Source organism: Taudactylus pleione, unplaced genomic scaffold (genome assembly GCF_031769625.1).
Source record: "Taudactylus pleione unplaced genomic scaffold, aTauple2 ptg000139l, whole genome shotgun sequence".
In the NCBI taxonomy this organism is placed as follows: domain Eukaryota; kingdom Metazoa; phylum Chordata; class Amphibia; order Anura; family Myobatrachidae; genus Taudactylus; species Taudactylus pleione.
This window is the reverse complement of record NW_028284541.1, coordinates 3,247,226-3,263,499: the sequence shown is the minus strand read 5'-3', so window position 1 is coordinate 3,263,499 and position 16,274 is coordinate 3,247,226. Positions and strand designations below refer to the sequence as shown.

General features: G+C 42.3%; 1 protein-coding gene across 1 annotated transcript in view; it reads left to right on the top strand.

Moving 5' to 3' along the window:
- The window catches only part of LOC148522777 (potassium channel, subfamily K, member 16-like), a 53,053-nt gene extending 45,166 nt beyond the window's left edge, over nucleotides 1-7,887 (top strand). Inside the window, exons 3-5 of the mRNA XM_088473760.1 lie at nucleotides 271-437; nucleotides 5,088-5,262; nucleotides 7,212-7,887. Of these exons, the coding sequence (XP_088329886.1) occupies nucleotides 271-437; nucleotides 5,088-5,262; nucleotides 7,212-7,468 (599 nt within the window). The 3' untranslated portion in view covers nucleotides 7,469-7,887. The remainder of the gene's footprint in view (nucleotides 1-270; nucleotides 438-5,087; nucleotides 5,263-7,211) is intronic.
- The last annotated feature ends 8,387 nt before the right edge of the window (nucleotides 7,888-16,274 follow it).

Below are 16,274 nucleotides of genomic sequence, written 5' to 3'. Positions count from 1 at the left end.
CAGAACAACCATCATCTTTTCTCCTGGCCACAGGTCCCGCTGGCTGGGGGACGTGTCCCCCGTCCTCTGCTGTACTACTGCACGATGGACAGATTATATATCTGCCATCGGCTGTGCAGCACAGCCGTCACAATATGTCTGTGAATAACGCCGTTCACAGACATATCGCGGGTACACACTGGCCGACGGGCACCCTATATATTGGCCAATCAGCATAACCCTTCTGTGTAGCTCAGTTTCAGTAACAGAAAATCTGTTTTTGTTTTTTAGGCTACGGAACAATCGCACCCAGAACAGGAGGCGGACAAATATTCTGCATGTTTTATGCATTATTTGGAATCCCCTTAAATATCATAGTCCTTTCCCATGCCGGGAAAACGCTTTCCCATTGGTGTAAAAGATTTGGAAAGTGTCTAGTTAGAAAAGGCATCAAAAAGGTAACAGTGATATTTAAAATGTTTTACCTCTATTCTACATTTGCGCAAAACACGTCAAACAATTATATGTTATATGGGACATTTTCCCACTGGAGTTACCTTTTAGGACCAGGGTAATTCAATTAAAAATGATGTAAGCAAACTGGGAATTCTGTATGCCAAGGTATTCATTAACATTCTTCGTTTATTCCGTTCCACATATGCAGTTTGAAAGACTGTTTTTTTAAAACCCAAATTACCAGGTTGTTTTATTTTATTTGGTAAACAGGTGAAATTTTGAGAAAAATGTTGTGGACCATAGGCCATGTGTGTGCCACTTTTTTATTCTAAAATTATGTGGGCCCTAAAACAGATGTACTGCAATTATATAGGGGTATATCAATTTTGTATTTTTTTAATGAAAGCAGACTGGCACCCAAAGACGGGCCTCCCGGTTCCATTGCACCTGTGTGAACCGGCAGCTATTATTGCTGGGGAGCTGAGTATCACTCCGCTACCACACCTGTAACTTTTTAGTAAATAGTGGCGATAACCAGCCTAATTGCCACTTATTAGTAAAAAAAACCCTCATCTTTAAAAACATGGATAACTTTACTAAGACATTTTCTCAAAAGAAATGGGGAACTTCACTGGAGAAGAAAAAATAAAAGACTGCAAGACTGGGTCGTCGCTCTGACTTCAAAGGCTTACGGTATTTTTGGCTGATGTCTTCAGAATATCATTGAGATAAGCCTTTTCATTCTGTGTTATTGTACGTGCGATTCATATTGTTTTCTTGGATCTGTGTTACACTGGGTCTTTTTTATGTTTTAGTTTTGAGATGTATTAAAAAAGAAATGACATAAGGAGAATCATTTTTTATTTCTGGAAATGGACCACTTTTTATTGTGTATTGCACTTGTGGAGTATTTTTTATATTTTTGCACTAGGAGGCGCCCTTGTTTCTTATTATTTTTTCACGTTAATGATTTCACATTAAGGACATTAAGGAAACAATAAGGATTGCTACCATTCTGAAATAAGCATATAAGACACTGGACTAATTGGACCTTTATTATTTTAACTTTTTTCCTTTTTATTGTCACTGGTTATTTAGGAGTCTATTTACTAAGCCTTAAATGGAGATAACGTGAACAGAGATAAGGTACCAGTCAATCAGCTCCTAACTGACATGTTCGTTCACTTCATCTCCATCCATGGCTTAGTAACAGACCCCATAATTTTGTATTTTGGATTGTGGACATACTGTATATGTTGTTTACTAATTCTGAGAATTCACTTAGCGCCATGGTAATTTTTTCACATACATTACATCAGAGATAAAAAAAGCTGGCATATCGGGAAACAGGCCTGTATGAACTCAGCTTCGTTTCCTGAACTGAGTCCCCTGTGGCAACCTCCGTTTGGAAGGTTGCCATGGAGATGCAGGCGTAGTGATGTCATCAGCCAGGAAAGGAGCTTGGAGCATGCTTAAAGGATCTGTAAAGCCGGGACTCGTTTCAGGAAACAGAGCATAGGTGCTGACGTCATACAGGCCTGTTTCCCTGATATGTCAGCTTTTATTCATTCTGATATTCATGCAATTAATAAAGTAAATCATTCATTCTTTTAAAAATACTACACTATCTGTACCCCTCTCCCTACACACATATATATCTGTTGAGACAGCAATGGGGCTGTACTGAAAGGGGTGTGGTCAAATCCAGAAATTGTGACCACACCCCCTCCGAAGAAAATACAAGGATCATCATATATGTAAGGCACTCATTAATACGCCCTACATCAGCTGCCATGTGGCATTACTGCACCACCCCCCTACACACCTCCCCGCCCCCACAAACTTCAATATTCCCCCTAGATATCATTAGTATACACCCCATAACTGAAATACACTTCCATATCGCATACAAAATAATACACCCTTCAGATGACATTTATACACCACCCTCCTCAGATAACATTAATAAGATACCGTCACATATACACACTGCCCCTCAGATAACATTAAATAACCCCCACCCCGTGAAATAACATTATTAAACCCCCATCCCACATAATACACTTCTCACTCCACATGATATACCCCACACACATCAAATAACATTAATAACCCCAACCCCGCATAATACTCTCCTCAAATAACATTAATGAATTTCCACCCCACATAATACACCCCACACCCCTCAAATTACATTAATAAACCCCCACCCCACATAATACACCACCCCACATAATAATACACCCAAGCCCTCAGATAACATTAGTACATCCCACACCCCTCAAAAAACAATAACATACCCTACATAATACACCCCCATCCCTCAGTTAACATTAATATGCCACCCCACATAATTCACCCTAATAATACACACCTCACCTCTTAAATAACAATAATTCACCCCACTCCTATATAACTTTATTAAACCACCACCCCACCCACATAGAACATTAATACACCCACCCCAGATACTTACTACCACTACTGATGAGGGCTCTCGGGTGGTGTCACGGCTGCCGACACTTGAGACTCCTGGAGGGAGGCAGACCTACTAGGCACAATAAACTGGGGTGGTCTTAGGAATGACCTTTCCATGAAACTCAGTAGCACAGGATAAAAGTAAAATAGAATTTATTCACAAAAGAATTATAATCAGCAAGGTCTCATATAAAGTCTCAAACAGCACAGAGATTCATATATGCAATAATAAGTATAGGAGAGAATCCCCAAATATATATGCAGTCTTTAACATATAAGAACTAACGTGTTAGGGAACCCAGAGTCCAGTATGAGGTTAATACCTCAGGATGGCATTGAGGACCTTGGCCAGGGTAGAACCCTGCAGTAATGGAAATCCGAAGCAGAGCGAGCCCTGCAGAATAATATAGTTCCGGGACAGGGCCGAGACCTGCAGTGCAGTGAGAGATGAAACAAACTTGAGCCTTGCGGTATAATGAAGACGGAGCAGGGTTAAACCCTGTAAGCGATGAGATTCCAGAACGGGGTTGAGCCCTGCAACGTGGCTAGAGTACGGAGCGGGGTTGAGCCCCGAGATGCAGAGAAGATTATAGCAGAGTTGAGCCCTGTGGTGTGGCTAGGGTTCATAGCGGGGTTGAGCCCCGTGATGCAGAGAAGATTGTAGTGGGGTTGAGCCCCGTGATGCGGAGAAGATTGTAGCAGGGTTGAGCCTGGTGATGGAGAGAAGATTGTAGCAGGGTTGAGCCCTGTAGTGTAGCTAGGGTTCAGAGCGGGGTTGAGCCCCTTGATGCAGAGATGATACTGTAATGGTGCAGTTGACAACTGTAACAAGGATGAGTTCAATATCCACAGGAAGGGAAAAACAACAGGAAAAGTGCAGCAAAATGATGAAAGCACAATGATGGAGCAAAAAGCAATACCTAGACAATAGGAATGCTGGGCTTTGTAGTGCAGCGGATAACTGGCATCAGAAGTTCATCTGGTATATAACAAAGTCCACAGCAATTCACAGGCAAAGCGGGGATCTGGCAGGAGTCCAAGAAAAGACCTGAAAGCATTGTTGCACAGACACTGAGACACAGTTAGTAACAGGCTTTATACTAGAGGTCTGTGATCCATAGGAAGTTTCAGAACATGTGACCCAAATGGAAGCAGGTTTGAAATAATGAGCAATCTAGGAATCCCACAACCTGACGACACCTGGGAAACAGATGATCACTTTAACACTCTATCCCCTGAATGAGAAGCATGCCAGCAAGCAGCATAGCTCCTCCAACGACCATATTGGAACTTTGGCAAAAGTAGTCTCTCTTTATGTACTGAAACAGTCGCAGTCCTGACAGGTGGTCTCATTCTCTGCACACTGTGCTGCTCCAGTATAGGACAGACAGGAGGAAGGAGACAGAAGTGGTGGGGTCTCGGGAAGGGGAGGGAGCAGGGACTCTTCACAGCAACTCATTGGTGGCTCGCCCCATGGAAGGGACCAGCCACCATAAAGCACACACAGTGCCAGCAGTGAGGACGGCCACCTTTATGGCAAGGGGATAGGGGAACCGATGAGAGAGAGAGAGAGAGACTGGAGGGGGAAAGAGATGAGATAGAGAAATGGTGGAAAGGAGTACAGAGATGAGAGAGAGACATATGAGGGGCAGGGATGAGAGGAAGAAGGGAGGGGCATAGAGATGAGAGAGATAGAGAGAGAGAGAGAGAAAGGTAGGGGTAGGATAGAGACGAGAATGTGGGGCAATGATGGGTCCAAAATACTAGTACTACTATCATGAGTTATAAAATATAGACAATGACAGTCCTATTAGAGAGGCAAGAAAACTAGAAAGAGGGATAATAATATAATAATATTATTGTTATAATATTGATCACTTCGCTAGCTAGCATAAATAAAAACACATGTACCATGATTGGGGTTTATTTTGCAATGGGAAATATTTTTAAGTAAAGTAATATTTCTTATACCAAGGACTCAGAGCTTTCAGCATTGATGATGATGGCAGTGATGGATGTTGCCATCGTTTTATCAATCCTGAAGACTTCACAGAAGCACCTAGCGACTGACCTTGGGGATGACATTTGACTTTAGGAGGGTTTGAGTTTGAGTGTCAAGAACTGAGAAATCAAAGTCAAAAACATTACTAATAAAGGTTTTTTTTTTTCCCCAGAAAAAAGCAAAAATCCTGACAATAATATTTTTCCTGGTGACCGGAACTGTTGTATTTTTGGGAGTACCACCCCTGGTATTTACAGAAACTGAGACCTGGACATATAGGGAAGGAGTATACTATGCTTTCATTTCACTCAGCACCATTGGCTTTGGTGACTACGTAGTAGGATCTGGTATGTGTTGTCTTTAACATTTATTTATGTGTATGTATTTTTGGACTTAAATAATGTTACAAATATTTGTGGATACACTTTCTATGGCCCTCCAAAAACATAAATGTTATGCTACCTGTGGCTTAGGGCCCTGTTTACCACAATCTGTATCTCAGATGTGGATGTGATAAAATTTCCAGGATTCGCAATATGATATTTGAATACATCGCAGGGATGTATCAAATATCGCATGCAGGGACAGAGTCTGCAAAAATGCTCTTTCTCTGTGACTCCTCTCCCCGCACACTTCTCAGAGTATTTTTCCCCAAAAATACCTTGATTGTGTGACCGAGCATGTGCTGCCAGCTACCCCCCACATGACCACCCCACACCCACCCCCTACTAAGCTGACACTTACCTGCATGGTAAACGGTGATTTGGTGAGCTCCTCTGTGCCTCCCCGAGCTCCTGCACTGTGACCCCAGCATCTGACTTGTACTGTAAGCTGAGATGCCGGTTTACAGCAGAAGTCAGATACCGGGGTCTTAGACTGGAGGCACAGAGGAGCTCACCGAATCACCGAAGTGATTTTTTTTTTACATCTTTATTTTTTACAGTGGTCAGCTGGTAGTCTACTTAGACACACAAAGCTGATCACAGGCACTGACTCCCGGATCTGCTTTGCTTGTCAGAGCAGCGCGGGAATCGGTGAAATCTTCGGGAACGGCCAGCTACCGAAAATCGAGTGACGCTTCCTGCCGCCTGCAAGAGAGGGCAAGTCTCCTGGACAGGCCTTCACCCACACACACACCCACACCACCCTGCAGTAACCAACATACTGAGCAAAAGTGGGCGGTTCGGGGGGGGGGCAATGACTGAATCGCATAATTGAAGCCCCACCCCCTGCTTTGCAATGCCTGTATTCTCAGCATTGTATAGCGGGGACGCGATGACGCAATTGCGCAACCAGTTTAAGGGCTTGGATTAGTTTTTCCCGAAAACTGTTCGAAAATCCCTTTAATACATTTATGAGATACTAAAATAATGTGGAAAGAGTGAGAAAACAACTGGTTTCACATTATGTTAGTACAAATAAAATTTGATAAATAGGGCCCTAAGTCACAGAAACATAGAATTTGATGGCAGTTAAAAACAGCTTGGCCCATCTAGTCTGCCCTTTGTACATAGGGCCTGATTCAGAGCCGCTCGCGAGCGCACAGCACTCGCAAGCAGCTTGATGTTTCACCACTGTGCATGCGCCGCGTCCAGCGTGCGCATGCGCGAGCCCCATCCAGCGACTGAAGCTCAGACGCTACGGGGCTCGCTACAAGACGGGGTGGCTGTCAATGGTGAGTGACAGCTCGCCCCATTTTGTAGGCGTGGAGGGGGGGTGGCCGGACAACCTCATGCGTTCCCTCAGTAACCCCTGGCGTTTGTGGGAGGCCCTACTGACATCACCACTGATGTCAGTAGTGGACTTCCTGCTCTATTAGAGCAGGGAGTCCTCTCGGCCTTGCGGTAGCCGAGACCCTACAACAGGGTCTCATCGCAAGGCCGATGGTCGCGATTATCGTGATGGCCTCCTGGCCACTCGCACAAGCTGTGGGAGGTCTCCCACTGCTTTGCGAGCGACCAGAGAAAAAAAAAAACACACCCACAGACACTGCGAGCTGGTCTAAATCAGGGCCGTAGTCTACATAGTATATGTCCTCAAAAGCATATGATTCTTTACTATGATGATTTAAATGTGTCTATATTTTGATATAATGTACGCTGATGTTATACTTCATTCAATCAACATTGTAATGTTTATTTTCTAGGTTACCCTTTTTATTGTTGCGTTTTAGTTGTTTTCGACAATGCAAGTTGTCCTTTCGCCAGTTTTACCACATTTATATTCATCTAATAATCCAAGAGTATGAAAGTCTCAGTAGTGAATTGGCTAAACGAGTTGATATTCTTATTTTTAGGGCCTAATGGAAGCCATCCATTTCAGGGCTACCGCTCCTTGGTTTGCTTCTGGGTTCTATTCGGCCTTGCATGGCTTTCGCTACTGATCAATCTACTGACTTCACTATTAGAGGACACAGAAAAGAAAATTGCCAAGGATCTGCGCAAGAAAATAGAAAACAGGAAAGAAAATGGGAACAGAATGGCTGCAATAGAATTGAAGCCCTTAGGGCAAGATACAAGTGAAACTGAACCACTGGATAAGCCTCACAAATAAAAAGGAGACCTGTTCTTATAGTGGAAGCGGGGTCAGGCAAGACAGGAGCTGTGGACTTTTTATTTTTTATTTTCCTAAAACCTTATTTATACATTTTGTCTAAGGACTTTCCCTGCTTAAGCCTGCATCCTTGTAACTATGGAACTGATGCTTTGTGAGTTTACAGCTACTAATTAGCGTTACAGCTAGGACAGGAGCAAAGAGGAAAAAGGAGGCTAAAATCACCTTGCTGCCACCATGCCATCATATGCCCTCTGTATTTCTTCTGGCCAAGTCTATTGGAAGTGATTAGAGAAATAAAAAGATGGCTGCCAAGTGAAGGTGCAAACCGGTGTTAAAGCCCAAAGAAAGGAGTATTGGGTAAGTTTAGTAAAGATCAGTTTAGATCGATTTAAAAATCGATCGACATCGACAGGCTTTCCGACGGCAAAATACACATATATATCATCTGTAGTTTTTCAACTTCAACTGAAGTTGAAACCCTATGGATGATAAATAAGCGGATTTTGCAGTTCGAAAGCCGGTTGATTTAGATCGATTTTAAATCGATCTAAATCGACCTTTAGTAAATTTACCCCTATATGTCCAACTTTGACCTATTCCAGAACAACAAAAAGCATCCTTGCATCCTTCCATCCTTCCACCCCGTAATTCATGGAGGTACTTACTCTGAGTATTAGGACAAAAGAACTGTAGTGGATTGTTTGAATTTTGGTTAAATGTAGGTAAGTGTCCAAGCGGGTGTGGAATTACCCACATCTGCTTCCAGGAGCTGCATGTGCCAGGCAGAGACAGGGCAAGTAGTGAAAGAAGACCAACAACTTCATGGTTGTGTTGAGATATCTGTCTATCTCCAGCGGTGCATTGGTATGGCTTATAGGGCAAAGTTGTCCTCAGTCATTTTACCTTCTTGGTACCTGAAGAAGATGATATAGACTGAAGGTGATGAGTAAAGGGAAATATGTGTTTATATTTGCATCTAACCATAAATACCCAAACCAGTCATTAGGGGGGAAACCTATTAATAGATGAAAAGCCCCTGTTTCAGTGAAAATAAGAGTTTTCACCAGGGCTTTTTCCACTTGGTCCTATATTACAGGAAAGGGCGACTGTCAGTTATACTTGTATTGCTGGTTCATGCATGTGTATATACAGGGCCGGTGTATGGACCATTGATGCCCTACGTAAGGTTTCAGCATAGCATCCCCCAATAGATCATCTCCACCTTTTGTATGTGTGACCCCTGCAGATAATGTATCTCTTTATTCACACTTGTTGTTGCAACTTTTTATTAAAAACCACTTACATTTTTACAATGGGTTGGATACGGGATGCTGGCTCTCAGGATCCCGGTGGTCAGAAGCATTTTGGAATGCGCTGCAGACCCAACTCTGGAGCTGCCATTGCTTGTTTGTCAGTATCCTAACCCTCCCCCTCTCCCTACTCCTATCCTTAACTCTCTCTTCCTGGTGCCTAACCCTAACCTCCCCCTAGTGCTTAGACCTAACCTCCCCCTCCCTGCACCCTAAACCTAACCATCCCCCCTTAGTGCCTAACCCTCCCCCTAGTGCTTAACCCTAACCCTTATCCCTAACCCCCCATAACCCTAGTACTTACCATCGGGATGCCGGCACCGGGATTCTGACAGGTGTCGGGATTACAGTACCGGCATTCTAATCTCTGGCATCCTGACTGTCAGGATTTTGACCGGACTCCGTCTCTGGGGCAGGGGAGTGCGGAGTGTTGGGGACAGCTTAGCGCAGCAGAAGCTTGAAATGATGCAACCATATGAGAAAAGAGGGTTTGACTGCGTCCCAATGCAGGCAAGCGAAGTACTTGGAGGTATGAATATAACAATTTACATTCCCCCACAACTTGCATACTTCTGGAGGATTTGCAGGCAGCAGTGGTGCCAGAGATGGATTTAGAGTAGTAGGGGCACAAGGGCAAGCTGTCCAAACAGTCTAACGTTCTGTTATTGCACAACATACATTTCCTCTGTTATTTATAAATAAATATAAATATATATATATATATATATATGGGGTATGGTTCGGCACTCAATATTCTTCAAAAAGAGATATGTAACCTGGGTGCTCGCACAAAGAAGGGTATAAGTGTCCAGGGTGTGCTGTCATGTAACAAGACAGACCACAGCGCATCACTCCAGGATTTAGAAGATGAAACTGTTTAATCAACGTTTCAAGGCTCTACCGGCCCCGTCGTCAGGAATACAAACACACTGTGTTTGTATTCCTGACGACGGGGCCGGTAGAGCCTTGAAACGTTGATTAAACAGTTTCATCTTCTAAATCCTGGAGTGACGCGCTGTGGTCTGTCTTGTTACATGACAGCACACCCTGGACATATATATATATATATATATATGCAGTATGTATATATGTATAGTACAATGCAGAGAAGCTTTTGTGGCACTGAACCCCCAGAAAGTGTGCAGAGGACAGGAGGAAGTGCAGGGTCAGGGGTCATTTACCAATATGAGCGATTCTCCACTTTGATTATTATCCAGAGAAGTGTTTATAGAATATAAAAGCTGTGACAGTGAATGTGGGAGCACTGCTCCGGGGAATGCCTTTATCTCTGCAAAATTCTTACAGGGGTTCATGTATCAGCTGTAAAAAGAGTGGAGAAGTGGACCAGTGGGAAAGTTGCCCATGGCAACCATTCAGCACCGAGGTAACATTTATCAAGTACATTCTATAAAATGATAGGTAGTAGCTGATTGGTTGCTAGGTACAACTTCCCCACTGGTCCACTTCTCAACTCTATTTTCACTGCTTGATACATCATCCCCATAGAAATGGCATTCCCAGTCATTGTCACCTACTTGCACCAATTATAATAATTATTATTAGATCTTATACATACACAGCACCAATATGTATCAGTATACCTCATATGGTGCCTGACCTGCCCCCTGTCATATGGGAGATTCAGCTCATGCATCAACAAGAAATATAACGCACATAACAGAAGCCCATATATAGGCATGATAGCGCCATCACCCCCTTCCCCTTAATGAGGTTTGATACATCTCCCCCTCAGTGAGGAGCATGATGTTTATTTTTGGATGAAGGTCAATCAGCTTTGCAATATATAAAGCCAGATCTTAGAAAATACTAGTTTGCAAGTAGTAGTATTGATGATGGTGGCGAGTCCATAGCAGAATGGTCGGTGGAACAACGGCTGTAGTACCATAGACACAGGATGCCGTATTCAGAAAGAGACATTTCACCTGCCATAGGGCAGCTAAAGACGCCCCGAGATGGATTAGCAGCACAGCCAGTGGGCGTCTCCGTAGAAAGCGGCATAAAGACGCAGGCGAGGCTGTGACAAAAGACTGCACGCACCTCTGAATCAGGCCCAGGGTGAGGAGAGCTATCCTGGAGCCAACAAGAGGAAAAAATTAAGTTGGAAAGCCGCAAAGGTCAGATGGAACCCCTCAAATCCTGGCGTCCTAATGGATGCACCAGGCCTGTGTATGTCTACAAAAATGGCATATGTATCACTGTTATATATATATATATATATATATATATATATATTATATACACAGTATATCTACAAAAACTGGCCTGGAAGAGCAGCAGGGCTACCTATACCACTCAGAGATGGTAGTACCAGGGCAGCTGGAGGCTTTATAAACTGCAGCACAAGAGGTGTTTTAGTATATCCTCCACTACAATTGGGGGAATTCTCAAAAGTGGAGTTAGAGAAAAATAGATTAAAACACTCCAAAACTAGTAAAACGAATACTATGAGGGGTATTCAATATGAAAGGTTAACTTCCCTGGCGAAGTTAATGTTTCATATCGGAGTTTTTTTCTGCGTAAAGGTAGGGTCCCGCTTATCCCCGTATTCAATATAAAATTAACGAAAACGGGAAACTCCGAAGTTGGATTTGCGTAAAGTTACGAATTTTTCCTTAAAATAATTGTAAGACCCCCCATAAAGTTGTAAAAACATGGGGGAACACTATGGATACCCCCGTTTTAGCCTTTAATTGAAAGTCGGGGATTTAAATAGCCGCAGCAGGTGCTTTTTTCCCGACATTGAAGAAGTGATGCAGAAGAGCACTTAGGTTATTTTTTTCGTTTTTTTAAGTGGTCCCATCAAATTTGGGGTACATGAAAATGGGTACTAGCATATTTTGGTGTCCCTAAAGTAAGTTTTTAAAAATTCTGCATTTGTGCACCTGCCACTATAATTCTATTCTAGAAAACACCTGCCGCATACATGCAGAATAGCCCTGAACCTATTTGCCTATTGTTTAACAATTTTTTCCCATTTTTTTTTTTGCACCCCAATTTTTAAATACATTTTTTAGGGTGTCCCTGTTTTTTTTTTAAACTTTTTTTGACACAGTTCTTTTTTAAATGTCAATCTCAGGGGTGCAGGCTATTTTTTTTTTAAGCCTGCACCCCTAAACCCCAATTCTGCACTTTTTTTCAACACCTATTCAATGGTGAAAAGTTATCACCGTTTTTTATCAAAGACTTTTCAAAACTGCGATAAGTCTTTGATATTGAATACAGTGTAAAACTAAAACAAGTGATATTAATTCAAAAACGATAAAAAGTGCGATATTAACGCTAAAAACACCCATATTGAATACCCCTCTATATATTATAACACATCCATATGTATTGTTACTGTTTTTTATTGTATTTATTTTTTTTTACTGAAAAGTATAATTTGAAAAGCAAAATGGTGCAAAAAAATCTCCAAGACCATGGAAAGATGTATTTTCGAGGGATTAACCTCCAGAATAAGGGTTTTTTTTTACAAACCAGGTTGAATCTAAAAAATAGGCACCAACATTGAATGTAAAGGTCGCTGGGCTTTGCACTGAATGTGAGCACGCTTTAAATTTTCATCTCCAACCGGCCGAGAGGCGCTTTGTAAAGTAAAAGCCCAAGGTCTGTTTGCAGTGAACATGTTGCTGAATGATTAAGCTAGGCTGCCGTGCTACGGAGGTTACTACATTTATCAAGCTTCAGAAACTGATATAATGATGCAACCGATAGTTTTAAACATTAATGAAAAGTCAACTGAAATCTGCCAATATTCAGCTGAATGTTTGAACCAATGTTCACTTTTTTATACTTTGTTTAAGCTAAAACCGGAACTGTAATGTTTATTTTCTAGATGTTTTTTATAGTTGCTTCTTAGTTGTGTTTGGCATTACAAGTTGTTTTTTGATCACTATTCATCTAATAATAATAGAACATATGGCTAAAAAAAATTCCCTCAATCTGTATTGATATCTGGGATGTGAAATAAATATATGTATTGTTGTTTTACATTCACTGTCCATAAATGCAGAGCAAGGTTTCAGCATAATGCTTTCATTTGAGAAAACGCCAAAAGTTCATCCACTTAGTTTTGTTTTAGTCATCAAAATTCCATTGCAAGTGTCAGTATTTGCAATGGAGAATGATTTACTTTTAGTTATTGTGTGTATTATGTATTTCACATCATAATAACCATATTGCGCATCATGTACAATACCTGATATTATATTATTTTTTAAAACTAATTTTGATTGCTCTTTCAGTAAAACTGCTACTGTTATCCACTACCCCACAAACCTGAACGTGCGTGCCGGACAGAAAACATGAACAGCAGGACTGTTAGCTCACCCCTGAAGCGTGGCCCCCTCCTGCCCCCAGGTCAGACCTCATCTAAACCAATTGAATCATTATTGGATAAATTGGTACCACAGATAACTTCCAAACTGCTAATCCAGATGTAATCCCAAGTGTCCAGGGAATCAGTATGATTTACCGCCGGCCAAATCCTGACGGCGGAATGCCGGCAGGGGTGAAGATCCCGACTGCTAATTTAGGTAAGTACCGCTAACCTAATTCCCTACCCTAACCCTTCTTTAGGGGTGCCTAACCCCAAGCCCCTCTAAGTGCCTAAACCTAACCCCCTCTTCCCCGCAGCCTAAACATAAAAGCCTCCCGGGGGTGCCTAACCCTAACCTCCCCCCAGGGGTGCCTAATCCTAACCCCTCCTTCCCCTAGCCTAACCCTAACCCTCCCGGGGGGCTGTCTAGCCCTAAGTCCCACCCCGGGAGCCCCTAAACTAACCCCCCCGTGGCTGTCCTCGCCCGGCTTACCTTCGATCGGGATGCCGGGCGTCGGGTTCCCGGCGTAGGTAAAATGACAGGCGTCGGGACATCGACGCCTGTCATTAGACCCTTGCCGGGATTAGATAGTTGGGATGCCGACTCTCTCAATCCGCAGACCTTGGATCCTTGGGAGTGCTCTGAACAAAGAGGATTCTCAGCATGTCTGCTCATTGAGAGACTCAGGAGGTGGATATCCTTGTATTCTGCCTAAAGAAAGAGCTGGCCCGGTATGGGTTGAGGGTGTGATACCCTAGGTAGTATTTGGTGGCTGCATACCTGTTTGCTCCCATCACTCTGTAACCAAATCTAGTCAGAAGGGGTTAAAGGCCAACCTAGTGGCCCTGGATTGGACCAGATGTACTAGACATTGCGGGTGAAGGACCATGGAGACTTCTGACTTGACAGTAGTCTTCTCTTTGGTGGTAGTGCATTGGTGCATTGTCTGAACTTGGTTTCCAAGCAGCAACTTGGTCCTCTTTGCTTACATGCTCCAAATTTTAGCTAGTAAATATCTTAGACCAGTTGGACACTACTTTAAGCAGGTGACTCCAGCAGGTTGTATTAAATGATTACTATTACTCCATTGTGTGTTCTGAGCATTGGGACATCCCGATTGTCTCTACAGTATATTGATCTATGATGCTGAAGGTGAAAATGGTATTGTATACTTGTTGCATCTTGTCTTGGTTAGAGGTAAACTGATGTCTGATGGTAGCAGAAGGTTTTTACCAAAGGCAGGAAAAATCTCTAGTGGCAACGGTAGGGTTTTATTACCATCCTCTGGATTAGTAGACACAGCTGAGGGAGTTTCTGGATCTTGCTTCAACAGTGCTTGAATGGAACAGGGATTCTTCTTTGTGCTACACTTACCATTGTCATATTGTACAAGGAAGAGTGGCTGGGAGGATGTTGGCATGGAAATCTGAGGGAAAAACATCAATGACAAGTAATGTTGCTTTTATTCCCACACCATCTTTTGTGCCACTGTAATTTACCCACTTCACAGCACATTTTACTGTTCCACCCACCAAACACATCTCATCTGTACATAATAAATAAATCAAAATAATTTAGGACATGGGGAAGTGTTTATTAAGTGTGTAATATAAATCATAGACGATGTGATAGATGCGACGAGAAGGATGGGGATGGGTCTGCAGTTCTCTCCCACAGCCGCATTGCCCATTGGTCTTCTTCAAGCTCTGGAGCCACAGTACCTTGATGGAAATAGTACCAATGGTGACTGGTGGTAGAGTAATCATCTGGGTAGAGGATGATAGCTTTGTACTGCACTGGTCTGTTATATAATGTTTGATAAGTTAACATCCATTTCTACTGGCAATAAATAGTCAGTGTGGAGAAATATTATACTTACAGACAGTATGTATATTGAATCATATAATTATTTACGACAAAAAAGAAGAAGAAAGCAAGTTAGGTTTCAGAATAGACCATGAAATGCGACGTGTATAGTAAGTTGTGTGATGGAGATAACATAATATAGTGGTGGTTGGAGATGGTAATTTGGAATAAATTAGGGGAACAAACAGGAAACATTAAAAACTCACCTTAATGTAAACAAGAAAGTTTTTTTTAACAGAACCAGGGCCGGTTCGAGGGCCATTTGACCAGTGCGGCCGAACAGGGGTGCCACCCCATAGAAGCACAGTGCAGCTGCTGTCTAGGGTTCGGGACCGGGCAGTAGTAGCTAGATACTCTGCCTCTTTCTTCCCCACAGCACTTCAGACTCAACTTCTCCCTCCGAGTCCCCACAGCCCTTCTCCCTCCCAGTACCCACAGCCCTCTGCTGCTCATCTGCGCCTTCTGCCTCCGGGTCCCCACAGCCCTTCTCCCTCCCGAGTCCCCATAGCCTTCCTCTTGACGTCAAGCTCGGGACCATTCTGAGGTAAAAGAAAAAAATTTAAGTGGTAATTACTGTTGCCTAGCAATAAGAGCACTGAATAGTGAGACTCGGTTCTACAGGCGGTGAGCTTGCTATAGCGCAGCAAGAAAATAGTAACAGAAAGTCAGTGTCACTGCCAAACTGTTAGAAGTCCAGACAGTAATGAGACTGAATCAGACTTGCTGCCTGGGTGTCTGATGTCACAGTCATTGTGATGTCATAAGTATCTAGTAAGCATTGCAACTAATTTCCAAAGCTGTTTTTAAAATAAGTAACATCTGCAATAATTACAAATTCAATACAGGAAACATAATATTGCATAAAATATATTTTTTAATAGGTTTATTCTGAAACCATCTATGTGATAAAGGAAAAAAGGGGAATGGGAAATTTGATCTGATAACATGATATTAATAATTTATCTTAACCAACAATGAAGAATTATTCTGGGTTCATGTCCGTGTTATTAGTAAAGTGTTGGTGGTGCTCCCTGGAAGTAATATACTTCTATACTTCTGAAACCATAATTCGAAGTTTATGAAAATGTAGAATAACATTTATAAAAGTGGACTTTTTTTCTATGAAAAAGTGAATAAAACTAGAGTTATTTGAAAAATAAAAACAGACACAAATATAGTCTTAAAGATATTTACTATACCACTTTAGTAAGAGTCCCCTATAATCTTTGTAGCTGAACACCAGACTGCTTCTGATAGACATACAAAGGTTGTTGCAAAGGGCAACAG